Raw genomic sequence first — 26,413 nt, 5'->3', positions numbered from 1 at the left:
CACGTCTCCAGAAACCCCGGCACGACCTCCTGTCCCTCCTCAGCTCCATCTGGCCTCTGCTCACTGCCTGCTCCACCAGTAGTGCCCACTGAGGCCGCTCGAGGGATCAAGAAGCGGGATGCATGACAAGGCCCAGCTCCCTCCGACACAGTGCGGTGGACTTCCAGGCAGGAAAGTGGCTAAAAAAGACTGGGGAAATCCATTTAATCTAGTCATTCTTTACTTTACAAAAAAATCCTTGACGATAGAGGCAAAGAAGTGGATATTTTAAATTCTGAAGGGCTTCACTTTCTCAGATCATTTGTAGAGTATGCGCGCGTGCGCGTGCGCGCGCACACACACACACACACACACACACACACACGGGGGCAGGAGTGGTCAGCATCCATATGTTTCGCCCATCTGACCTGCGAGGCCACTACAACTGCAGGTGTTGCTTCAACCCAGGAAGCTGAGGCTTGGGAGGGAGCCAGCAGCCCGGGGCCCCCAGGCTGTCAGCAGGACCTGGCTGGAGCCAGGTTACCTGACCCCAACGTGTAGCATCCTTTGAGGGAGGCACTCCCTTGTTAGGACACCCTCCCTTAGTATCTAAGACAGACACAGGGGCAGCAAGGCAAACAGTGAGGAGCCTGGGTTAGGAACCAGGGTAGGTGCAAGGGCACGTACTCGGGAAAGGTGTCCTGTGCCAAGCCGCAGTCTCCCTTTCTGAACGTCTACCAGGAGAACACCGATGATGGAGCAATGATGTGGAGCATTAACCACAGCCCTTGATCATCGGCGGCTCATTAATTTCTTGAAAGCACAGCAGTCCAAGGCGGGCTGAACTTCTCCAGGACCTCCTGTTATGGAGTGTGCCTGGGAACCCTGGGAAGTGCTAAGCAAGCCTTGGGCCCTCGACCCAATGTTATCTGCACTTGGACGGCGTAGCCCACCTGCTCGCCTGCCCATGAGGCTGACTTGGGGTGACACTGACACCCAAATGCTGTCTCAGGGTGCAGCCCCTACGTCCAGGCCCAGCCTTGGCTCCCCCAGTGTCCAGAACACCCACTGTCCAGAAACTGGTCAATGCCAGCACAATAAAGGAAACCTGCTATCCAACTGCCCCTGAGCAATGAACACAATCCAAGAACCAGAAAAAGAAAGGCTGCTGGCTTCCAAGGCCACCACATCCGTTCTAAACCGCCTTCAAATTGCACTGGTTAGGACACTGGCAAGAAACTCATGACATCCACACCCTGAGACAAAGTTAGCAACCCAGAAAGACACGGGCCCTGAAGCAGCATCACCATGGCTGCACACGCACGTCTTCCACCTCGCCCCACATCAATGACGATGATGCTGATGCTGTTCACCCACCACAGACCTGCAGCAGCTCTCTGATCAGCCACAGTCGCCTTTCCTCCAGCCAAGCGTCACTCCAGAGGTGACCATTAGCGTCTCATCAAGCCCTGCATAACCCGACTCTCACAAACCCAGCTCAGGCATGACAGTAAGCCGAGTGTGCAAAGACACTTCTGCCCTATGGCCAGAATCAGGAAAGGTTAGAAATGTCCACCTCCCCCAACCAGGTTCAGGTGGCAGCCCAAATACTTCTACATCTGTCCCCTTGCCCGACCCCAGTGGACCCCAGCTCAGGCCATCAAAGTCTCCACCCCCAGCCTCCCCACCTCTAGGCCTGACCTCCCTGAGCATCCAACACCACAAACCAGACCATATCCCTCCTGGGCCTCAATTTCAACATAACAATAGTTGCACCGTTCAGCACCTGCAACCTCCAGCTCCACTCGCAAATGCACAGGTACACCAGGAATGCCTCTCACTGCAATTCAGCATCTCTGCACAGCCCTCAGTACCGGACAGCAGACTAGGACTAAAGCCACTAAAAAACAAAGTTTAGCACTGCGATAAAAAAGAATCGAGACCTAAGATTATATGAGGACACCACTATGATGTCCACTTCCTCTGGATGCAAGACAGAGGAAGGCGCTGAGGTGCCAACAACAGCCCATGGAACAGGGAATTGCTAGTGTTCCTCACTGAACTCTACAGCTTTTGTGGTAAAAAGAAAAACTTCTGACATGTGTCGCTTTTAAACAGGAGTTCGGTGACCCCACAAACTTCACAGACATGTGAAGCCCCCTCCCCTCTGGAAGGGTTGTGGCGAGTCACCAACGCACCCCTTTGACCTGGTGACTCAGCCAGGAGCCGCATCTCAGTGTGGCCAGGGAGGGACCCAGCTAGGAGGATATAATTAGCGTCAGATTCCAGTGCAGCCACTTAGTGTGGGAGCAGGAGATCTCCCCCTGAATGGTTTACTTGGACACCAGCTTCTTTATTAAAAAGCAAAGTGATAAAACTGTACATGGTGGCTGTCTGTGTCACTTACTGCACTATAGGTCAGAGGCTGTTTGCAGGGATTGTTCTGGAAAGCATCCCTGTGGTCTCTGGGTGACTGCAGAGTGGCCACGTATCGCTAGAGGTGAGATCTCAGACACCTCCAGGCCACGCGAGTCACAGACCAAGGAGAAAGTCATAAAGGCAGAGAGCAAGGGAGCAAGGCCCTACAAGTGAAGGACCTAGGGGAGGCAAACCCAAAGGCACAGGATGGATTTCCAGCCAGGCACGTTGAGCAGGGCTGTTGCCATGAAGAAGCAGATTTCCCAAAACCAGGGTCTGCTCCGGGACAAGAGACGCACGGAACAGGAGAAACAGTCTTGTTTTTCAAGGACTCCCCAGAGATGTCACAATCCGGGTGTGATGTCAAAACTACTTCAAGGGTGATGAACTCTGGCCTTGCCGATGAGTCAACAGAGGGTGGGTTTCCGAGAGCCACCGGCTGTTTACACACAGTCACCATGGTGAATGGCTGCCGGAAGCCTAGTCAAGGGTCACAGTGGCAGATGCGGGGCTTGGCCCCTCACACAGCCTCATAGGCCATCTGCAGAAATGACCAGCACTCACTCCATACCCCAGGTTGCTCGCCTTCCCTCAGTACCTATGAGACATGCGCCTCTGGGAGGGACTCACCCCACCCAGACCTACTGAGTGCCCACCTTGAAACACACATGCAAACCGAACCCCTACGTCATGCTCCTGACACCAATGGGCCAGCCCAGTCCACTCGGCCACCACCCTTCAGAGAAGGCAAAGCTCAAGGCCACACATACTGCATTCCAGCCAGATGCCCGGTTCTCAGCCCCATCCCAGCTGGGAGACTCCTTCTGGTGACTCGGCCTCCCAGAGTCTTTACCTGTTTCCTCACCTGAGAATTGAGAACCGCTCCCCACCACAGGGCTGACAGCCAGGGGACAAGATGAAGTAACATGTACAGCTCAGGCCAGCGCTGGCATGCAGGGCACAATCCACAGGCACTGGTTATCACCTGCAAGCTTTCTCAGGGGAGAGGGCACGGGACAGTCAAAGCTGGCGACTTCAGGAATTTGCATGGCCACTCATGTCACCAATGTTCTCAGGACCCTGGGATGCTGGCATGTCATGAGGACTTGAGACCACAGTGGGACTCCCTTTCATAGCTGTGGCTCAAACTCCCGCCCAACTGGAGAGGCAGCCTGGGCCGGTGAGGACAGTCAGCATGACCTCAGGCAGGCAACGCTGCCCCTCAGAGCCTCAACTGCCCCCAATGAACAGTGGGAACAATAAGCTAGCCTTCCTGCCAAAACTGTCAAGAAGGTGACACATGCCTGGACAAAGGGCTTACAGGGGCCTGGCCAGAGGCCAAGAGGGGCAGCGAATTTAGCTATTCCTGAAGACAGCTCGGGGACTTCCCTGGTGGCGCAGTGGTTAAGAATCGCCTGCCAGTGCAGGGGACATAGGTTTGAGCCCTGGTCCGGGAAGATCCCACATGCCGCGGAGCAACTAAGCCCATGCGCCACAACTACTGAGCCTGCGCTCTAGAGACCGTGCTCCACAACAAGAGAAGCCACCGCAATGAGAAGCCCGTGCACCGCCAACGAAGAGCAGGCTCTGCTCGCCACAACTAGAGAAAGCCTGTGTGGAGCAACGAAGACCCAACGCAGCCAAAAAAATTAAAAAAATAAAGACAGCTCATATGAAAAACAGACAAGAAGCGACCTAGTTAGGGCCGAGTGGGGCAGCCCCCCAGGAAGGAGAGACAAACCCACCTCCTGGGGCCTCACAGTGGGAGGGGAGTAGAGGCTAAATTAAGGCTCCTCCTGCCACCGGTGGCCAGGCTGACACCCACGCAGCTAGCCCCTTAGCAGCAGGCAAGCAGCCCCCAGCGTGGGTCAGAACAGTCACAGAGTATTGTTGCAGACCTCCTCTTCCTAAGCCCATCCCAGGACAGAGCCCTGCAGCTGCCTCCACGTCTTTACCTGGGCCTTGCCCCCTGCCCAAACACCCTCCCCAGCCCCTCATGTCTCAAGGCCTATGCATGTGCCATGCCTGGAACTCACACCCCTTCCCCCCAGGGGACCCCTCGCCCAGCAGACCTCAGCTCTGGCATCTCCTAGGCAGCGCCCTTTCACATCGCCCCATTTTATTTCCTTCCTGACAATGACTGCTGACAAGCTCTTCATGCTGATTTCTGTGCCACCCTGTTCATCATCTGTCTCCTGCCTCTAGAATGCCAGCTCGACTGGGGACTCATTTGGTCACTTATAAATGTCCAGCCCCTGAGCAGTGTCCCTGTACAGAGCAGGCGCTCAATCAGATTTGGGAAAATGTAGGAGCCCAGGCTCTCCTATAGTCTCTGCTCAAACCTCCAGGTGGGAACCAGCCCTGAGTACCGACACCAAGTGCTGAGAACCTGGGAGGGGTCAGGGCTGCACTGAGGGCCGCACGTGTGCCAAAGGAATCCCAACAGCCCTGAGAGGAGGAGCCAGAGCTCAGAGAGGGCAGGGCCCTGAGTCCGGAGAGAAGGATCTGGAGCTGGGAGGGGTCAGGTACTGGGACACTCATAATCCTAAAGAGAAGAAGGAACCAGAGCAGCCACTGGGATCCTCATAGCTCTGAGGAGGAGAACCTGGACCAGGAGGGGTCAGGCACTGACCCAAGGCCTCACGCAGGTAGAGCCGAGATTCAGAGATTCAAACCCAGATAGGCTCCAATTCCCAGGTTGTTTGGGCCCCTCCCTGGGCCCTCAATTTTTCCTGAACAACAATATGCTACTCTTCATCGAAGACCTTTTAATCTGGGGAGGGGAGGATCACTCAGCAACAGAGCCCACCAAATCCGATGATGAAATACTCAGGTGGTCGAGGGAGGTGCCCCAGGGAAGGTCACTTCCGTTCAATCACTGTCAGGGACACTTCTCTGAACAGGCGCATGATGCTGTCTTGGAAAGATGGGTTGTGTTTACGCTTCCCCTCTCTTCTCTCCCGGAAGTAACCCATCACAGTGAAAAGGGAGATCCACGGGAGTGCCTTGGGATGCACTCAAGACTGCGTGAAGCCCAAGTCTGGACGGTGGCAGCTGCACATATGACTACATCTTTACCTTCCACCATGTTCCAGGCTGGTCACTAGGTCTGTACAAAGGCAGCTCAGACTCCAGACCTCTCTGCAGAGGGAAGCTGTCAGGGACTTCTCCGGCTACTCCAACAGCTAGGCTCCCAGGAGCCACAGAGAAAGTTTTGAAGGATGCTCCTCTCCAGGCCCCTGCCACATCTGAGTCTGCAAAAACCTCTTTGCAATTACAGTTGCCCCTTGAACAACACAGGGGTTAGGGGCACCAATCCCTGAGCAGTCAAAAATCCCTTATAAACTTCACAGTCGGCCCTCCATATCCTGAGTGCCGAATCTGCAGATTCAACCAACCGTGGGTCCCCTAGTACTGTAGTATGTGTTTAGTGAAAAAAAATCCACATACAAGTGGACCCGGGCAGTTCAAACCTGTGTTGTTCAAGGGCAACTGTAAAAATTTTGTAAAAGTAAAAACCCTCCCCACAAGTTGCCACTGGCAAACCATATAACCACAGCGCTAGAGAATAGAAAACTCTAGACGCGACTGACAGTCAAACATATGAGGTTTTGTTAATAACCAATACACTTCACTAGTCACACAAACAAGTTCTTCAAGTCGCCTTCCCCATGCCCACCACCCAAGAACACTGGGTGTGCCCAAGCTGCCCTGATTTTACTTCAGTCCACTACATTGCCCACTGGATAAGATTAAATACAAAACTGCCAAGTAACTTAAATGACAAGTCAGCCTCTGAGAAAAATGAAAGTTTGAGTCACCCCCAAAATTTAGCCCAGCTAGCCAAGTTAACACGAGTAGCTTGAGAAGGAGAAGCTCTTCGAGGGAGCCCTTTCCGGCTGATCAACACAGACATACACAGCTGGGCTCTCCGTGGGACGAACTTGAGTCTACAGTTATACCTTCACCCTCACAGGAGGAAGATCCAGCTTAGGGGATGTAACCCACACCCTAAATTAAAAATAGCAGCGTGACAGCATGAGGTGGACGCACAGGCAGGCCTTCCGGACAACTAGATCAAGGGAGGGCAGCATGGCAGGGAAGGCGGGGCTCCGAACTCACAGTGACCAGGTACCAAGCTCACCTTATTTACATGATGCATAAGCTCTCCCCCAGCTGTTTCTAGGAAATCCTGCCTTCCAGGGGAACAAGTCAGAATTGCCCAGGGAAAAAGACTCCCGGCTGGAATTCCACAAGGAAGGGAGGTTCAAGCTGGCCACCGTGCCCCCTCCTCCTCACCTGCATTGGCACCCCAGCCTCACCTTGGGGAATCCCTTTTGACAAGGTGAGAACTCACTCTTCCAGAAAGATGAAATCCCGGTTCTATGAAGGGGAAACTGAGACACCAGGACAGGAAGGAAATTGTCCAAAAAAGTGGGAAGAAGAGCGGGAAGGGTGGGCACTGGGAACAAAACAGGGGAAGAAATTCCCAGCTTAGCTAATGGTGCCGAACAAGTCCAGGGCAGGAAGAAAGCCACATTCCTTCCTAGTTAGTCTCTCTCCTCACCCGCCCGAGGCCCCCCCATCCCCAGTACACACGCGCGCACACACACGCACACGGCAGGGCCTCCCTGAACCTGACGCCAGACCCCTCCCCCTACAGCCACTGACTATGAAGCCCCCACTTTCCAGGAAAGGAGGAAAAGGGTTCCCAAACCACCTCCCCTCAGGACCTGACCACTGGGCACCTGCAACTTCTGTCCCAACACAGGAGGAGGGCGCCATGACACAAACAGAAATGGGAAGAAGCAGTTTCTGACCACGGGCCCCAGATGTGCCCCAAAGTCAGGCCTGAAAGAAGGTAGAAAGAAGCCTCTCCCCATCCCCCCGGACCAGGTGGCAGAACTGAAACGCCTCGAACTTCCCGAGATGGGCCCAAATCGGCCCCTGAGAAGTTTGAGTCAGCAGCCAGGTGCAGTGGCCAGAGCTCCTCCCCAGGTGCCCACAACAGGCTCCCAGCTTGGGAGAGGCACCATGCCAGCAATTCCCTCCCCAAAACACTCCCACTTTCTAAAGGTGTCCAGTGATTCAGGTTCACCTAGGGAGTTGGGGACAAGCTGTCAGGTTCTGCCCAAACTCCCCTTCACAAGAACCAAGAGTGAACCCAACTCCAGAGGCCTCATTGGAAAGCATCAAAGACAGCCCCCAAGTGTAGACACAACCTCCATAAACAAACGGAACAGGACCCCACAGATGCCCCGACAGCGGTGCCCCACTGACCCACCCTGCCAGCGTCCTAGACGTTAAAGCTGCTCCCCAGGAGTGCAGTCAGCCATCCCTACCAGCCACCCTACAAGGAGCCACACTGAGAAGTCCCAAACCCCCACCTCCCGTGCTCGGACGGCGCTGCCTCCACCCCCTCCCCTGGTCAGGTGAAAAAACGAGTTCCTGCCCAGGTGCCGGGTAAGTCGGGAAAGGCCCCGGACGCCTCCAGGTGCCGACACAGACGTCCCCCGGACCAGGCGCGCGAGTTCGGGCCCCTTGGCCGCCCTGGGCCGCCCGCCAGGGTCGTCTCCCCGCGCCGAGGCTCCCCGCGCTCCGAGCCGGACAGGTGCCCACCCCGCGCCCCACCGGCCCAGGAACCCGCGATCAGCACCTCAGACGCCGGACCCCGAGCCCCCAGGCAAGGACGCCACGGAGAGGGACGCGCGAGGCCGACCTGCGCCCCGACGTCCCCGACGGCCGCGCCAAGCCCCGTGTCGCTCACCTGGCTGGCGCGGTAGCTCTCGAAGGCCCTCAGGGCACTGTCGGTGAGCTTCACGTGGAACACGGACACCTTGCTGCCGTCGCTCACTCGCCCGCACGACAGCCCGTAGCTCCGAGCCTCCTTCAGCGCCGCCATCTTGCGACCATCGCTCCCCCGCCCCCCCCTTCCCGGCTCCAGGGCCGGAGGCGCGCCGGCCACGCCCCACCCCGCCGCCCGCTGACGCGCTGCATTATTCATGAGACGCGACTGGCCACGCCCCCTCCGGATCCAGCGAGAACCACAATCGCCGCCGCACCCCCCGCCGACGTGCTGCATTATTCGTGAGACGCGGCTGGCCACGCCACCCTGCGGGCCTAGTGAGGCCCACAGTCACCGCCCCGACTTCCTGCATATTCATAAGGCGCGGATGGCCCCACCTCTCAGAACTCTAGAGGTGTCCGCTTTCGTGCCCGGACTCCGCCCCGACACGCGCCCACCTTCAGGCCCCGCCTCAATGTGTATTATTCATGACCCTGACAACCAGGCCCGTCGAAGCCCCGCCCCACCAGCTGCTGACGTGATGTATTACTTACGCAGTCTCTCCAAGTCTTCCGCCTTTGGCTTCTGTTGAGAGCCCCAACGAGGGCGCGGAGGGGGCCAGGCCGGCGCAAAACACGTGGGGGGGGGGGGGGCGGAACCAGCTGCAGGCTGAGTGGGTGGGCGTGACTATGCAAACCGAGCGCGCGTTGGACGCTGGGTTGGGCTGGTGGGGCTTCCCTAAGGTTGTTGGGGAATTGTGGGGGCTGGTAAACTTTGCTCGCAATAAGACTAGACTTTTTTTTTTTAATATTTATTTATTTATTTTGGCTGCGCTGGGTCTTAGTTGCGGCATACGTGTGGGCTCTAGTTCCCCCACCAGGGATTGAACCCGGGCCCCCTGCATTGGGAGCGCGGAGTCTTACCCACTGGACCACCATGGAAGTCCCAAGAGTAGACTTTTAATAGAATAAAATCCTACATCCCCACGGGCCCTGAGAGATGGTGGTTGTCCAGTTCTCCTATTAAAAAAAAAAATTTCACATATAAAATTAACCCATTTAAAGTGTACAATACTGTGGCATTTAGTACATTCACAGTGCTGTGCAGTCACTACCACCATCTAGTTCCAGAACATTTTCATCACCCCTAAAGGAAACCCTATACCCACTAAGCAGGTTATTCCTCATCCCCCCTCCCCAGCCCCTAGCAACCACTAAGCTACTTTATCTATGAATTTGCTTTTTCTAGACATTTCGTATTAATGGAATCATATAATATGTGACCTTCTGTGACTGGCTTCTTTCACTCAGCATGATGGCTTCAAGGTTAGTCCATGCTGTTACCTGTATCAATGCTTCATCCCTTTTTATGACTGAATAATATTCCATTGTGTGGATAAACCACATTTTGTTTATCCATTCACCCATTGATGGACATGTGGGTTGTTTCCACTTTTTCACTATTACGAATAGTGCTGCTGTGAACATTTATGTACATGGTTTTGTGTGAACAGATGTTTTCCCTTCTCTTGGGTCTATACCTGGGAATGAAATTGCTAAGTCATATGGAAATTCTATGTTTAACCTTCTGAGAAACTGCCAAGCTGTTTTTCACAGGAACTGCGCCATTTTGTCAATTTCTTGTTTTACATGTGGGGAAACTGAAGCTGAAGACCAGCTCTGGCTTGCCCAGGAGAGCTCCTCCTGGGCTCCTGGGTCTTCTGACCTGCAAAAAGTTCCTGAGTTGTTTTCCTTCTCGCTTGAATCTAATTTACGGTGGTCATAGAATGAATATTTTGAGGCAAGACAGGAAGGTGAAGGTGTATGTCTCTACCCAGGTGGTCTCATTAGTTCTGCCCACCAGTGCCAGGCTGGCACTACCATCTCTTTACCCCGATCATGAACTGCTGACCCTAAAGGCAATGCTAGATTCTGTGAAACCTTTTTCCATACCTGTCATTAATATCTCCATTTACAAATGGAGAAACTGAGGCTCAAAAGGGTTAGGCAACATGTGACGATATTCACCCTACCAGTGAATGGGCTGCTTGGAACTTTGAACTTGGATCTTTCTGATCCAGAGCCCTCCTGATTACCCTTCATCCTGCCTCTGGTACCTGGGTCCCTTTCTGTATTTCCTCATTGAACAACCCCAGCACAGGGCCTAGCACAGAGTAGGTGCTCAGGAAATATGTGTTGAATTAATAAATGATCTCATTTAATCCTCACAACACAGCTATCAGCCCATTTCAGGGATGGGGAGAGCGAGGCTCGGAGAATCTGGAAGGTCTTACATACTGCTGCAGAGATTCCAACTCCAGCCTGTCTGAGCTCAGGGCCAAAGCTCTGGGATCCTCCACCCTTCATCTAGGATCAGATCATCCTACCACCAACATGCCAGCACTTGCTCAGACACACTGACCTATTTACCCACTGCTGTGCCCAACTGCGTATCCGGAGGCTGGGCCAGGAAAATATTGGAGCAGGCCAGGGCTGCACTGCCCCTAGAAGGGCCACAGAAAGGCAAGAAGGGTAGCTGTGGAGCAAGCAGTCTGGAGTTAAGAGGATGAGGAGGGGAGAGACAGCCAGACTGCTGAATGGAGTAGAACATGGGAGGAGCCAGCTCTAAGTGCTGACCAGCTTGCTGTGTGACATTGGGAAAGGCATTTCCCCTCTCTGAGTGTAAGTGGATTCATCTGAGAAACAGACAACAGTACTAGTAACAGTCACCCCACGTAGAGTGTTTAAAACACACGAGGCTCTGTGCTCAGTGTCTGGCACCCACAACTGCCTTTCGGGGTGGATACAGTGACTTGGTCCCATCTGCCAGATGAGGAAACTGAGCACTTAGAGAAGTTAAAAGACTTAGGAACACTGCAACAATGGGCTGTAGTGCTTGGTAACAAGTATTGATTTTTCTCCACTTTACACTGAATGCCCCAGTGGCTCCCAACAGGACCCCTGAAATGATAATGGAGGAAATCATCAGGCATTGGCATGCTCTCCAAAAGCCTTTAAGAACTAGGTCACTCAAGAAATTGGAAGCCAGTTGATCACCTTGAGTAGCCTCTCAACATATATTCCACGTAACAAGCCCATTGAAAAAGGTCTAGCTCTGTGATGGGAACAGTGACCCTAGCCTGACCCTCACCCCTTGTAGCCTTGGATGTGTCTCACCCTCTCTGTTCCTCATTTTGCTCATCCATAAAATAGGGATAATAACAGCATTTACCCAAGAGCCTGGCCCTAGACCAAAGGCAAATGGCATCGTCATGGAAATTGTTATTATTATTAATGGGTTTACAAGAGTTTATGTACATAACCTTTCCGTTAGACATTTATGTTCTTTGCAGTTTGTGGGTTTTTAAACTACACTGGGATGAACACCCACTATTCATTAGTTGGCTATCGCTAATATATGTATTAGTTTGCTATTGCTGCCTATTGCTGTGTAACAAAGTATCTCAAACTTAGTGACTTAATATAAGGAACATTTATTATCTCACAGTTTCTGTGAGTCATAAGTCTAGTATGTTTTAACTGGTTCTCTGCTCAGGGTCTCATGAGGCTGTAATCAAGGTATTGGCTTGACTGTGTCCTCATCCAGAGGCTCATCTGGAGAAGGATCTGTGTTCAAACTCCTTCAGGTTGTTGGCAGAACTCATTTTTTGGTGGTTGTAGGACTGAGGTCCCCACTTCCTTGCTGTCAGCTGGGGGCCACTCTCAGGCGCTGGCCACGTGGCCCCCTCCATCTCAGCAATAGAGACCTCCCTCATGTTGAATCCCTCTGACTTCCTCTTCTACAACCAGCAGGGTCAGGCCCACCCAGGTTATCTTAAGGTAAACTGTGCCCAATAACAACACAATCATGGGAGTGAGGTCTACCACATTCCCAGACCTGGGATGACACAGGATGAGAAATCTTAGAAACGCCTTAAAACTTCTGCAACGCACAGCCCTTAGAGACACATCTCTGCACATCTGTCCCAGAACTTCCTGAAACTTGAGATGCTAGGTCAGAGCAAATGGACCTTTGGGATTTTGAAGCAAACAGTTTTGCAGCAAAGGGAACGTGATGATCCATGAGAACACTCAGTTTGGAGCTGGCCCCTTTGCATGGTAGGGTGGCCAGCAAGCAGCCTGCTCCGGTGCTCCCTTAGCTGGGCACCTCAGAGCCAGCAAGTCTACCTTTTGGGGCCTCAGGACTCATTTGTGCAATGGGTAGGGGGGCGCTCACAGCTCTTCTCGGGATGGGGGTAAAGACATCTGTTGTCAGGGATCCCCAAGACCGCCCTCAGGTTTGATAATTCACTAGGAGAACTCAGAAAAGCTGTTACACTCGTGACTACGGTTGATCACAGCGAAAGGATAAGGATCAGCAAAGGAAAAGGGTGCACAAGGCAGAAACCAAGAGAAACCAGGCACAAGCTTCTGGCTGCAGACAGCACTGAATTTTCCCAGCAATGACAGCAATTCCATGTGACAACACACATGGAATACCGCCATCCAGGGAAGCTCACCCGAGCCTTGTCCAGGGTTTTTGTTGGGGAGGAGGGGTCAGTCATGAAGATATGGCTGACCACCCACGCGATGAAATTCAGTCTCCAGCCCGTCCAGAGGTTGAACTGATATCATGTGGCCAAAAGCCCCCACCCTAAATCATATTGTTAGCATGGACTATCTGGTGTGGCCCACAACCTCAGGTAAACACTTATACCAGTCAGGACATTCCAAGAGTCTAGAGGTGACCTCCCAGGTGCCAGTCAAGGACCAGTCCTTTAAATGTGCATAGTTTGGACAACCCAGGCCTGATGAGTTATTTCTTTACCACTCTAAAGCAGGTGGGGCTCCAGGTGCCCTCATGGCTCCAGCAGAAGTACCACAGAAGGCTTTAATAGTTCACTGTGTGTCACGTGACCACCCAGGAGCCAATCACTGTGGCCAGAGGGCTAGAATGCTCTGATTGGTCAGGCCTGGGTTGCAGATCCACCCCTGAAGGCTGGTGGGGAACCAGCTCCATCTGCATGATGAGGAGTAAAGGTGAGTTCCACCAGGAGGAGAAATAGAGCACAAGCATTCAGAGACACTGATGATTCCACACTGGGTGACCCCAGCCAACACTCCCCACCAGGAAGTTGTCCTTTAAGGATGACATGAGATGGAAGTATGCAAAGGTCATCCCACTGAAGTGCTCGGGAGACATGAGCTCTCACACGCAAAGCTCATTCTACCATGTTCACTTCCAACTCACAGCCCACTGAGAGTCGCGCCCCTCGAGGGCAAGTTCAGGCTGAGTCATCGCCAAAGACAGGGTACACAGAAGGCACTGGTATATGTTTTGATGTGAAAGAAAAATCCATCCTAGTTGTCCTCTGAACATACCACACACCAGCCAGCCAGCACACGTTTGCACATGCTATGCCTGAACCAGGAGCAAGCACCGTTTGCCACCCACCAAAGGCCTCCTTGTGCCTTTAGGGCAACTTCGATGCCCCTCGTCCTGGATGCCCTGGCTCCCCACCCCAACCCTGTTCAGACTACTGAGGATGGAATGACCAAGGGGGTGAACACATTAAAGTCACACATCTGGCCATGGCATTCAAGGCCTTTCTCATCTCCTGGCCTTAACTTGCAGTAAGATGCAGAACCAGCTGGTGGGTGGAGCATGTGCTCTGGAGGCAGGCCGACCTGGGCCAAATCCTGCCTGTTGCTTCCAGGTAGTGGGACCCTGGGCAGGAGATGTCTCCTCTCTGGGCCTCAGTCTGCTCAGCTAATAATGGGACACAACCAAAGCAACCATGGAGAAAAGGGGCAAAGGTGGAGGGCACACCCAGCCTGACTCCATCATTACTAAAAAGCTACAGTCTTCAGGACAGTGTGGAACCTGCCAAGGGGACACAGAGACCCTCACCATAGAGCAGAGTCCAGAAAAGACACACATGTGTGGTCAGTTGCTTTTGACAAAGCTGCCACAGTAACTCACTAGGGAAAAGTAAGTCTTCCCCACAGATGTTTCTGCAACAACTGGATGGCTACATGGAAAAAAATGGGGACTTCCCCGGTGCTCCAGTGGCTACGGCTCTGCGCTCCCAATGCAGGGGGCCCAGGTTCGATCCCTGGTCACGGAACTAGATCCCACATGCCGCAACTAAGAGTTTGTGTGCTGCAACTAAAGGTCCCACATGCGGCAACGAAGATCTCATGTGCTGCAATTAAGACCCAGCACAGCCAAATTAATTAATTAATATTTTAAAAGAAGAAAAAAATGAACCTCAACCCCAACCTCACACCACATACAAAAATTAACTCAAAGTGGCTCATAGATCTCAATGCAAAAGCTAAAGCCATAGGACTTTTAAAAGAAAACCTAGAAAATCTCTACAAGCTGGGCTCAGCAAATATTGACAAAAAGCACATGGAATGGAAGAAAAAAAACTGACAAATTGGACTGCATCAAATTTTTTTTTTTTTTTTTTTTTTTTTTTTGCGGTATGCTGGCCTCTCATCGCTGTGGCCTCTCCCGCTGCGGAGCACAGGCTCCGGACGCGCAGGCCCAGCGGCCATGGCTCACGAGCCCAGCCGCTCCGCGACATGTGGGATCCTCCCGGACCGGGGCACGAACCCGTATCCCCTGCATCGGCAGGCGGACTCTCAACCGCTGCGCCACCAGGGAAGCCCTGCATCAAATTTTAAATGTCTGCTCTTTGAAAGACATCATTAAGAAAATGAAAAGTGAGCCACAGAGTGGGAACTACATTCACAATATACCTATACGACAAAGGACTTGTCCCCAGAATACATGAAAAATGGGCACAGAACAAGGCTGCTGTGGGTAAACAGTGGACTAACCCCATTGCCAGCACACAATCAGTGCTCAGGAATGTCAGCAGTGGTGACTCTCACACCCGGGCCAGGAAGTCACCCCAGCCGGCCCACAGTCCCCCTGGCCAACCTTCAGGCCAGCTTCCCAGCCTGAAGTCAAGGAGACTGAGGAAAGAGGGGGTATCCTGCCTGAGATGCAGGTCTCCCGAACCTGGCCAACCCATGGTCCCCGCCCCAGCACCTTCCATGGAGCCCCCTTCCTGTCTGAGGACAAGGTAGAAACCTAAGGGGGCTGAATGGTGGAGAGGAGAAGCAGGTCCAAGCCACCCCAATTTATGCCCTGAGAGTAATCCAGGTGGCCCAGCAACGGCCTGGAGCAGGCAGGGCAAAGATCTAGTTTCCAGGCCTGATGGCCACCTTCTGCTGGGTGGCTGTGGCCAGTTGCTTCTACTCCTGGACTGTAAGGGATGGGGGCAGGCCGAACACTTGTGTGGTCTATCTCAGAGACAGCAGCAGTGAGAGGAACTCAGGTTAATAAAGGCCCAAACACTGGCTCTGGCTGTCCTGGTTGTGACAGTGGGCAAATTTTGGAAAGAAGCTCCAACAGCCCTGGGTTGTAGGGAAAAGGAGATGGGATGGAGCTCCCAACCCCTCCCCATAGCCCCCAAGGCCCTGCAGGGTCCAGCTCTGCTGACCACCCACCTTTATCAACTTTGAACAGACGAGGTTCCATGCTGCTCCAAGGCCTTTGCACTGGCTATGTTGCTGCCCAGACATGGGGCTGTCCTCTTGCTGCACAGCCAGACCCCTGTGGTCACTGAGGGCTCAGCAGAGTCCCAAGTTAGGTCCCATCAAGGTCCCCAATTTCAGAAGAGCCAACAGAGTCAAGAGAGGTGGGGTAAGGAGCATAGCTAGCTGTGAACCCCCACAGAGTCTGACCAGGGACCCTGAGCATAACGCCCCGCTATTCCAGGTCTCAGTGTCCCCATTGGTAAAGATGGTCTGCTGTGATCTGAGAGCAGACAACCCCCACTCTAGTCCTGGCTTGGCCATATCCACGGTCCTGTGTGACCCTGGACAAGGCACAGGCTGTCTCTGGCTCAGCCCCAAGTGATGGTGGAAGAAGGCTCCAGAGCCAGCAGGGTGCGGGGTGGGAGGCTTTATTTCACTGTGTGTTGGGGGGTGGGGGGTGGGGTACCTGGACAGAGGGCAGCAGGCGGGGCAGGAGGAGTTGGCGCTTGGACAGGGAATGGGTGGGGGAAGGGCTGCCCCCAGGCCTGTTGGGAAGGAGAAACTGAGGCTGGACCCTGTTGGGACCTAACCCAGGGGGTGGGGTCAGGGGTGGGAATTGGGTCTGGAGGAATGAGGGCCCCCTTGCTCCGGGCTGGACGTGGGGCCCGGGCCCTGCCTCACTTTCCTCCTATAGGGCTCAGTCCCTCCTGCTCGCTGGGCCACACGACCCCCAAACCTCACTGCCCCCGCCCCAGAGGAGGGGGCTAGGCCAGTTAGGGCAGTGGACAGGGAGCCTGGGGGAGTTAGGGAGCGCAGGGTGGGGTCCACGGTGAGTGGAGGGGATGGCGGCCACCTGGGTGGTCAGTTCCTGGCAGCGATGACCACAGAGAGTGCCACGCCCCCCAGGGCGACAGCAGTTGCCCCAAACAGCCACTTCCATGGGATGGACTGTGGATAAAGGAGAGGGAAGAGGAGGCTAGACAGCGGTCAAGACGGATGTCTTGCACTTCAGCTAGCAACAGGCCCCAAAAAGGCCTCCCAGGAAACCACTGCCTGACAATGCCTTGCCTGCCTCTTGGAAAACTCCTACTCATGCATCAAAACTCAAGCCAAATGTCCCCTCCTCTGGTACACCTCCCCTTCCCCTCTGGATGAGCCCCACCCTGAGCCCTCCAGATTGTGTTTTATCTTCTGCTTTAGTCCTAGTCACACAGCACTGGGCTTCTCTGTGTCCCCAGCATGGTCCACAACACCCCAGTTCATGAAGACATCGATGTTTGCAAAATGAAGAAACTCCCTCTGCATGGCGTACCCTGCCCATAGCCCCTGCCCCTACTCTAGGAGCCTCCCTGTGCCCGCCGGCCCCAGCTCACCCAGGCACCCTTGCCAGGACACTTGGCAGGCAGCCGGCTGGGGTTGCCCAGCATCTTCCGGTACAGGGCGGTCTCAGTGCTCCGCTGGGCCGCGTGCTTCTTCACCAGCTTTGAGAGCTCTGCATGGATCGTCTGTGAGAGGGGGGTGTCTGTGAGGGCAGGTGGCAGCAGAAGCCAACGATCACTGCTAGCAGTCTGCCTTTCTGGGGCCCTGGGGCCCTTCGGGGCTGGAACCACTGGGACATGGGAATTCTGTCAGCTATTCTCTGGGCATCGGCGAAGTGAAGGCTGCTATCTCCATCCTCCTAGGAAGCCAGAAGATGGAGTGGAGCAAGGGTGGCCAGGAGAGAGGAAGGTTCTGGGAAGAAAGCTGAAGACACTGGCATTGGCCAGGCTGGCTAGTGCCCTTGGCCTCTGGGACCCCTGTTGGGGGTGAGTCCAGACTGCCTATGCAAGGGTCAATAAGGGCCTCAGCAGGTGGGCTGGGGCCCTTCAGCTACCTACCCCCTGCCACTTCCCAGGTAGAAACACCATAGGGAGAACCATAGCAAGAAGGCTAAGGGGCAGGCCACAGGAAGAACTTCCCAGACAGGCCGGCACAGCAAATCTCAGGGTGCCCCCATTCTGCTCACCTTGTTGGAAGGTTCCAGCTTCAGGGCTGCTCTCAAGATGGGGATGGCCTCACTGTACTCGCCTTGCTGGGCCAACACCTGTGGGAGGAAGTGGGGCGTATATCATTCTGGACCCACGGTGGGCCACATTCTCCTTCAAGAGACCCAGCCCTGCCAGGCTCCTGGCCACCTGACTAGTCCCAAATGTATCTCTAGCAAGTGCCCCGGGGGTCCAGTCACCCGTACACTGCTCCCCTGAGCCCTTAGACTACATGAGCAGACCACCAGGCTTGGTGTCACTCCCCTAACCTGCTCCTTCTCCTGGGTGTCTGGCTCATCCTGTGCAGGAGACCCAGGTGCTGGTCTCTCCTCCTCCTTCACCACCTCGGCTGGCTCGAGAAGCCAAATGGATGCTGCCAAAGCTCTGGCCACATCGAATGATTCAGAGCCAGGCATGTGACTCAAGCCAGCCAGTGAGATCCAGCCTGAACTCTGCTGGTACCACTGAGAGGCCAGTTGCTAAGTGGAAGGGATGGAAGCCTGGAGCTTTTGGCAGAGCAGGAGGGAGCATCTTGGTCACCCTGAGAGAGGAGCCTGCCTGAGAGAGAAACGCGGCAGACAGACACAGCATCTGCACAGCATTTCTAAACACCTGGATCCAGCTGTGCCTGAAGCCATTACCCCTGACTTGGCAGTTCCACAAGTCGTTAATTCCTTTGGCTGAATCTATTTGAGTAGTTTTCCGTCACCTTCAACCAGCAGACCCAAACATGTATAAGGCTACATGAGCAGACAGTCTCACTCCCCACAAGAAGATTCTAAACCCTTGAAAAACAGGGACAACATCTTTTCTCTACTCTCCGTTTCTATGCAGAACTCTACACACAAAAAGCACTTAAAAAATGCTGGCTGGCCTGCTCAGGCCTCTCATTAACACACTAGGTGACCCTGCGTTTGCTTGCACCTCAGTTTCCTTGGTTTACTGCTAAAAAATGCTGAAAGCACCCCCTATCCCAACAGGGTGAAGATGAACAGAGATGGGGACAAAAGCAATTAAAGTCAAATCCATTCAAGCCAAATTCACTCCTACATTCCACCAGCACTTACTCAGCACCTACTGTATGCCTGGCTCTGTTTGAAGAGCTAGAGATTTAGCAGTGAATGAGACATACAAAATCCCCACCTTCTGGTAAGGGAGATGGACAAGAGGCATGACACCTGGCCATGCTGACAGTGACACAGGAAACATGAAGGCAGGGCAGAGGGTCAGGGTGGGTGTTGTAGGGAGGACTTCCTGAGGAGGTGACATCAGAGCAAAGACTTGAAGGAGGTGAGAGAAGGACCCATAGGTGTATTTGGGGTATGAATATCTCAAGCAGAGAACATAGCCTGTGCAAAGGCACGGGGGTAGGAGCAGACCTGGCCCAGGCAACAAGTAGTGGAGAAGCTGAGCAGCATGCAAAAAGGCAAGAGTACACTGGAAGATGATGGCAGGAGGAAGACCAGATAGCTCAGAGCCTTAAAGGCTGAAATAAGAACCCGGCTTTTACTCTGAGGAAGATGGGAGTCACAAAGGATTATATGCAAAGAACAGTTATCAATGGGCCAAAGGGCAGTGTTGGGGAGTAGAGGGAACCTAAGACCCAGGGTTCAAATCTGACCTCAGTCAGGGGACTTCCCTAGTGGTCCAGTGGTTAAGACTCCACGCTTCCAATGCAGGGGGAACGGGTTTGATCCCTGGTTGGGGAACTAAGATCTCACATGCCATGTAGTGCAGCCCACAAAAAAAAAAAAAAAAAAAAAAAATCTGGCCTCAGTCAATGAATTGCTGTGACCCAGGCCACACCCCTGCACCTGTCTGAGCCTCAGTTTCCCCATTTATACCCCAGAGAGCTTGGCTGACTGATACCTGTGCCTATCTCAAATCTAGGGTTTGGGACCAGCGCCACTGCTCTGAGGTCAGGGAGCCAGCCTGCCCGCCTGCTGCCTGTGAGCTGCAGCTCACCTTGCCCTTGCGGAAGAGCGCCTTGATGTTGTCGGGCTGGTGCTCGAGCACAAGGCTGCAGGAGCGCAGCGCTGCACGGTAGTGGTCCAGCTTCAGCTGTGAGGCTGCCAGGTTGTTCAGACACTTCACCTTCAGCTGCAGGAGCTCCTCCTCCTCCTCGAATGTCATGTCCACTGTTGGGGGACAGCACTCAACTACAGCCACTGTTACCACACCGCCAGCCACCCACAACCATCTGCAGAGGGATTATGTGACCCAGGCCTAGGCCCACCCCACTGCAGCTGGTACTGGAGGAGACTGGGGGGGAAGGGTCTCTGAGCGTCCCAGTCACAGGAAATGGGGGGTTTTCAAGATGCCAGTGCTGGGGCCTCTACCACCTACTCCCTGGGGGACCTCAGGCCTCTCTGGCCTCAGTTTCCCCATCTCTAACATGGGCCAAGACCAGTGCCGTCCTCAGGGCACTCCCAAGGAGTCGACAAAAATGGAGCCTAAGTGAACGAGGGCCTGATCATGGATTGACAATATCTGCAGTCACCCACGTTCCAACATCTACCTGCACTCCATAACAGTCCACGGACCTGGGATATAAGTCTAGAAATATCTAAAGACTAGGCATAAACATCTATCCATATTCTAGAATTTTCTAGAACATTTTGAATCTGGGGCCCTCTGTGGCTTGAAGTTTCTAGCACTAGTGGGGATGGCTTTGCAGAGGAGGTGCTGGGATTCGACCTGGCGGTCACCTTTGGCACTAGAAGTGATGGCCTTGATGGCGAGGTCGTAGGAGTTGGCGGCCAGCACGAAGTCGGCCCGCTGGTAGTGAGCATTGCCACACTCCCGCTTCCGGTTGGCCAGGGCCACGCGTTCCTGCCCCGTGAGCATCTCCAGGTCAGGCCCATCCACAGCAGTCTTCAGGGTCACCTCCAGGCACAGGGCCGCGTGTGGGGGGATGTATGGGCTCCTGCTGGAGGATGGGGTGGGGACAGCACTCAGACCCAGCGGCCACCATGACTGAACCCCAGACACACTAGGTTCAGTGGGAACAGGCAGGAAAGGGCCGTCACCCCCTCCTCAGTAAAACACAAGGGAAGTTAACTCTTGCTACTCTTGAGCTCCGTGACTTGGTGCGGGTGTTCCCCTCCCGGAGCCCGTTTCCTTTTCTATAAAATGTGCACCTAGATAGGGTGAGATGGGGGAGCAACCGGTCCCACCCACTTCCTCACCCTCACAGGGACCCCTGCAGGCAGCAGGTACTCACCTGCCCTGCGGGCCGTAGCAGTACTTGGAATCAGCAGTGACCATAGCCGTCTCTCCCACGTCCATGAGCGGGACACTGAGATCCAGGGCCTGGGGTCAGGGAGGGGAGTGGCATGAGTTGAGTGGGTCCAGGTGCAGTACAGCAGTGCCCACCCACCCGGCCGCCACCACCACCACCACCTCCCCTGCATCTCACCCCAGCCCCTCCCCACCCAGAACTGCCCAGGCCCTGCACCGTTCCCACCTGGATGACATCACAGTCACCCAGAGTGAACACCAGCTCCGGCTCCTCCTGTACCCGTGTGCCATTCTCCAGCGAAGTCTGCAGCTGCACGGTGACCACCTGGCCCTTGGCCGGGCGGCTTGAGCCTGGTGGGCCTGGAACCAGCATCTTCTTCCTCAACAGCCCATTCCCTGCCATGGAGCAGGGACAAGCAGCCTGTCACTGAGCAGCTCAGATGGGCAGCTGCCCCCTGGGCACTCCCCCCTCCCCAGCCCTGCCTATCCTGGGGGTGGCACAGCACCAGGGCACAAGCTGAGTTTTCAGTGGCCACTCCGCCACTACTGGGCAGGTGACCCCATGCCTCTGGGCCTCAGTGTCCCCGGCTTGGACACTGGGCATGAAAGGATTGATTTGGGGACTGACGATACTGGCTCCAAGGATGGGCTCAGTGAACGCTGGCTGGTCTGTTATCTTAAGAAAACCAAGGTAGTTCCCCGGTGGCCTAATGGTTAGCATTCCGGGTCCGGGCTTTCACTACTGTGGCCCGGGTTCAATCCGTGGTCAGGTAACTGAGATCCCGCAAGCCAGGCGGCGTGGCCAAAAGAAGAGAAAAAAAAAAAAGAAAGTCAAGGCTCAGTGAGGGCAAAGGGCTGAGAAAAGCCATCCTGCCTACCACAATCAGGGCAGCAGGGATACCCAGTAATGAGACTCTGGAGCTGCCCTCTCCTCCCTCCTCCGGTTCCAATCTCAGCCCTGTGACGTGTGGACCTCGATTTACCCAGCCATGAAATGGGGTGATCAGGGGGTATCCTGGTGACACCTAGTGAGTAGTTTGCTTGGTTAGCAGAGCACCTGTGATGCCAGGACTGTGTCCCGACCAAAGCACCACATCACTGAAGGACCTATAAGCAAAAGTAGCCCCCAACGCCCCCCTCCAGCGGCCGAAGAGACCACTATGTTCCCCTCCATACCCCAAACGATCTTAGGAATGGCCAAATGGCCACAGCCAACACCTACTGAGTACCAGGCATGGGGCCCCGTGCTCTCATGAATCCACTCAAGGAGCCCCCGCAATGATGACACCCACGGTCATGCCATGACAACTGCTGGGGCAATAGAGGGCTTACACCTATGGGGCACGTCAGACTGACATCATCTGCAGTCACCCATGTTCCAACAAGTACCTGTATTCCATAATATTCCACTGGTCTGGAAAATACTACCATGAGTCTGAGTAGACCCCAGTCTAAAGGTAAGGGGCAGAGAGATCTATTAATACTATGGAATATTCTAGAGTGTTCCAAATTTCTGCAGTGCTCCCCAACTTATACATGCCCCTGCATCCAGTTTGAGAACCAATGATCTAGTGGATGCCAAGAGACCCCTGTGTCTTGAGGTTTCTGGGCACTAATAGTGGATATGCTGGTAGGACCTCAACCAGGCACTGCCTCTCACCCAGGTAAACCCGGGGATGTAGAATCACAGCCCCTCTCAAGGCCTCAGTTTCCTTGTCTAGAAGCCTGAATTCTGACTTCAGAAAGCAGCTGGCTCGAATATAAACAAACAGAGCCATCCTCATGCTCAGGCAGGGAGCAGGGCTGCTCTTAATATCATTAGAGAAGAGCTTCCCAAACTTTAATACAGCCAAGGAGGCTGTGCAACCTTGGACAAGTGCCTTCACCTCTCTGAGCCTGTTTCCCTATCTGTAAAACGGGGATATGGTAGGACTTACATCGTGGGGTTGCTGTGAGGATAAAATAAGATGATGCACAGGCCTGGCACAGAACCAATGCTCAGTAAATATCACCTGGTGTTATTTTTAGGCGCAGTAAGGTTTATATCTGTAGTGGAGGTGAAATCAGTACCAATTCGATTTTATCAGTACCAGTATTATTTGATACTACTGTATCATTAGCACTAATGATGGTAGTAATAACGTTTTACTATTATTTGTGTGGTCATTAGCATTATTTAGTGTATTAGATATCAGAACTAGTATCGCTGTGTTTATCTTCTAGAGTTGTTGTGATGGGGTACATGGGGGTGGCACATGTGTGGGTTCTCCTACTTTCTTGCAGGACTTTTCTGAACAATTAGCACACTAATGAATACTATCAACCAGACACAGGGATGAACAAAATGGAATGTTCCACAGATCTATTTGACCTCAGGACACATTGTTCTGGGGACAGGCACTTGCCAGACAAATGCCAAGAAAAGTGGGGATTGGGAGCTGCCAGTGCCTGCTGTGCTGGCTGTGCGGCTCTGGGCAAGTGATTCAGCCTCTCTGAGCCCTGTTAACAGCTCTGCGAAAGCAAGTCATGGGGTGGGGAGGCAAGAAAAGGGCATAAACGTGAAGTGTCTCGAGCAACTGCCTGTGGCTGGCGATCAACGTGGTTACCACATGTTTTACTTCCAACCTCCTTCACAACAGAGATGGGGAAATGAGGCTCAGGGGGAGAGGGCCTAGGTCAAGGTCACTCCTGAACCTGAGCTGTCCAGGCCCTGTCGGTCAACCCGAGCCACCCCTGCTCCTTACCCAGGATGTCCAGCCACTCGTCCAGGGCTGGGGCGGGCTCAGGCTCTGGCTCCATGGCAGCCAGGAACTCTCGGGCCAGGGCCCCGGGCTGCTCGGCCTCCTCCTGTGAGGGCTGCCCTACATCCTCAAGTGGCGGCAGCTCACTCAGATCCTCCTCCTCCTCCTCCTCCTCCTCCTCGCCCTCTGCGTCTTCCACCCCGTCCAGCACTTCGAAGTCCTCAAGTGGTGGGACCCCAGCAGGTGGCGGGGCAGTGGGCTCAGGGTCCGCAGCAGAGGGCTCAGCACAGGATGCCATGCTGCTGCGGGGATGGGAATTGGCCCTGGTGGGGAGAATGGATGGGGGTAAGAATCCCACCAAGCCCCTCAAATCTCCTCTGCCTCCATTCTCCACACCGCCGATCACTTGCTGTGTGACTCAGGGGCTCCAGGCCTTAGTTTCCTCATCTACAGGGTGGGTAGAGTAACAACCCTGGTTTGTCCAAAGGACTTAACAACCCACTCATCAAGCCCTGGCATCAGGTTCAAACAGTGTTAGCTATTATTAACTATTATTTAATCTTTATATACCCCGGGGAAGTAGGGAACATTCCCCCTGCAGAAAAGGAAATTGAGGCCCAGAGTGGCAAAGCCATTTGCCCAAGGTCACAGAGCAAGCCAACCACAGGAGGCAGGATTTGAACCTAGGGCTTTATCTGCTTAAATGTCCAGAGCTGGTGCTGGGATTTTTTTCAGGGGGAAAACCCCTGAGATCTTGGGGAGACTATTTTTTAGAGCCCAAGGGAAAAATAACTGAATCTTTACCAGAGCTCCCCACCTCCAGCTGTCCCTTCTCCTAAGGGGAGCCACCCAGAAACCCCAAGGCTTTCCTTCCATACACTGAACCTAATACCACCGCCCCCAACACCAGGGACCTTGACCCAAGCCATTCCTTGGGAGCCTTTTCTCCTCTCCTCAGGCCTTCTTACCACCTTCTCAAAGTAGTCTCCTTTGAGGAGGAGTGGTCGAGACCCCCACGGCTTCTTCCTTGGACCATCAAGAACTGTCCGCCTCCCCCAGGCCCCAAGCTCTGGCGGTGGTAGAGCCGTCATTCTAACCCACAGCATCCCCTCCCTAACCCTCACCTGCCTGCTCCTTCCGGGCTCGGGTCCCATTTTCTGAGACCCTCCCAGCCCCCACCCTCACAATCTCCTGCGCTCGCATAAATAGCCCTCCCCCCACCCCAAGCACCGACCCCAGCCCGGGCCAGCTTCCCCCACAGCTGGCCCGTCGCCCCTCAACACCTTGATATCCCCAGACGCCCCCCCTCCCCATCCCATAACACCCTACGCTCTCCAGACGCCCCCTGCACCGGCCTGGCCTACCGTCAACCTCCCACCCAAGTTCCCAACGCCCCACGCCTGTTTGACGCCACCAGTCTGGGGCTCCCGACCCCCCGCAACCCTCGGGCGCCCCCGGCCCTGCACGTCTCCGCCGGCAGCGCCCCCAGCCGCTGCCCTTGACCTTCCGTGGCCCCCACCCCCAGCTGCCCTCACCAGGCCGCGCCCTCTCCGGCACTCAGAACCCCCGCGCCCCCCGGCTCGCCTCCCCCGCGGCCCTTCACTCCGCCTAGCAGCCGCAGCCCCCGCCGCGCCGGCCCCCGGACTAGCCCAGGTCCGGGCAGCGCTCCGGGCCAGCGCTACCCCGCCGGCGCCCCGGGACACGTGCCTCCGGCTCCGGGACCCCAGCCTGGGGTCCTGCGCCCCCCTCCCCGCCCCCAGCCGCGGCCGCCGCGCCTCGGGAACCAGGCTCTGGCACCCAGCACCGCCCTCACCGCGCCCATTGGACGCCGCCGCGGTGACTGCAGCGTCCATTGGTGCGCGAGCACATCCTTCTCAGGCACAGGCACCGCCCCCTTCCTGCTTGCATCCGTGGGGCGTTCTTAAAGGGGCAGAGGCCGTCGCGCCAACCCCGGACGGAGGCGCGGACGGAGGCGAGGGCGGAGGCGGAGGCGGGGGCGGGGGGCTGAAGATCCGAGTCAGTTCTCGGGTCAGTGCCGCGCATCTTGGCAAGACATACAACCCCTGTTTGAGCTTCATTCTGCTCATCTGTGAAATGGGGATAAACACCTCTATGCGCGCACTCTCACCTTGCGGGCTGTTGGGAGGACAACACTAAACGGTATTTCCTTAAGGAGCTCAGGCTTGCAGGTCAGGGCAGCCAGACTGCTGGATAACCCACTCTGAACCGCTAGTTACTTCTGTAGACCCGAGGCCCCGAGGGGGAGCGACGTGCCCAAGAGCACACAAAACCTCCGCCCCGCTACACCGCCCCTGCACCTGGTCTGTCTAATCCCGGGAGGGTGGCCTGGTGCATACTGGAGGAACTCAATAATGGCTAGGTTAACTGCTGAGAGAGCAGGGCCACTGGGAGGAGTCCCTCCTCCCTGCACCTTCTGCTAGAGCATGATAAGGTGCCCACGGCCCCAGGAGAAGGTGTCAGCATTGATTAGAAGGGTTTTTATGGCTCATGTTTTGAAAGAGGGGGCACTTACTCCTTTTCACTCTATTTTATTTTCTTCCCAGCAGTTACCCCCTTCCAGAATGATCTTGTTCATTCTTTTGCTTCCCCCCTTCCCCCCATCTTGCTCCAGCCTGGAAAGAATTTTGTCTGTTTTGTCCTCACCACCTCCTT

The 26,413-nt window shown here is 54.7% G+C and overlaps 4 protein-coding genes across 10 annotated transcripts in view; 2 read left to right on the top strand and 2 right to left on the bottom strand.

The window, feature by feature from the left end:
• ELL (elongation factor for RNA polymerase II) overlaps positions 1-8,320 on the bottom strand; it is an 81,428-nt gene extending 73,108 nt beyond the window's left edge. For 3 of the 4 annotated variants that reach the window (XM_004277534.4, XM_033401410.2, XM_049708737.1), the window contains exon 1: positions 8,165-8,320. In XM_004277534.4, the coding sequence (XP_004277582.1) occupies positions 8,165-8,299 (135 nt within the window). In that variant the 5' untranslated portion in view covers positions 8,300-8,320. The remainder of the gene's footprint in view (positions 1-8,164) is intronic. The other variant, XM_033401411.2, reaches the window with a different exon arrangement.
• UBA52 (ubiquitin A-52 residue ribosomal protein fusion product 1) overlaps positions 1-26,413 on the top strand; it is a 143,973-nt gene that overhangs the window by 102,921 nt on the left and 14,639 nt on the right. The window lies entirely within an intron of this gene.
• The window catches only part of KXD1 (KxDL motif containing 1), a 256,867-nt gene that overhangs the window by 218,948 nt on the left and 11,506 nt on the right, over positions 1-26,413 (top strand). The gene's annotated exons all lie outside the window — the stretch shown is intronic.
• Positions 16,148-25,581, bottom strand: FKBP8 (FKBP prolyl isomerase 8). Of its 4 annotated transcripts, XM_004277533.4 has the most exons (9): positions 25,448-25,581; positions 23,744-24,063; positions 21,226-21,395; positions 20,983-21,071; positions 20,468-20,688; positions 19,725-19,897; positions 17,741-17,818; positions 17,109-17,240; positions 16,148-16,683 (listed from the first exon to the last, which is right to left on the bottom strand). In XM_004277533.4, exons 2-9 carry the CDS (start codon positions 24,036-24,038, stop codon positions 16,597-16,599), a joined length of 1,245 nt encoding a protein of 414 aa, XP_004277581.1. In that variant the 5' UTR covers positions 24,039-24,063; positions 25,448-25,581; the 3' UTR covers positions 16,148-16,596. The 4 variants fall into 4 exon arrangements, with proteins under 4 accessions (XP_004277581.1, XP_012391225.1, XP_033257298.1 ...); XM_012535771.2 differs by lacking the exon at positions 25,448-25,581 and having other exon boundaries at positions 20,468-20,685; XM_033401407.1 differs by lacking the exon at positions 25,448-25,581 and having other exon boundaries at positions 21,280-21,395.

This window comes from Orcinus orca, chromosome 3 (genome assembly GCF_937001465.1).
Source record: "Orcinus orca chromosome 3, mOrcOrc1.1, whole genome shotgun sequence".
Classification (NCBI taxonomy): Eukaryota; Metazoa; Chordata; class Mammalia; order Artiodactyla; family Delphinidae; genus Orcinus; species Orcinus orca.
This window is presented reverse-complemented; position numbering and strand designations above follow the sequence as displayed.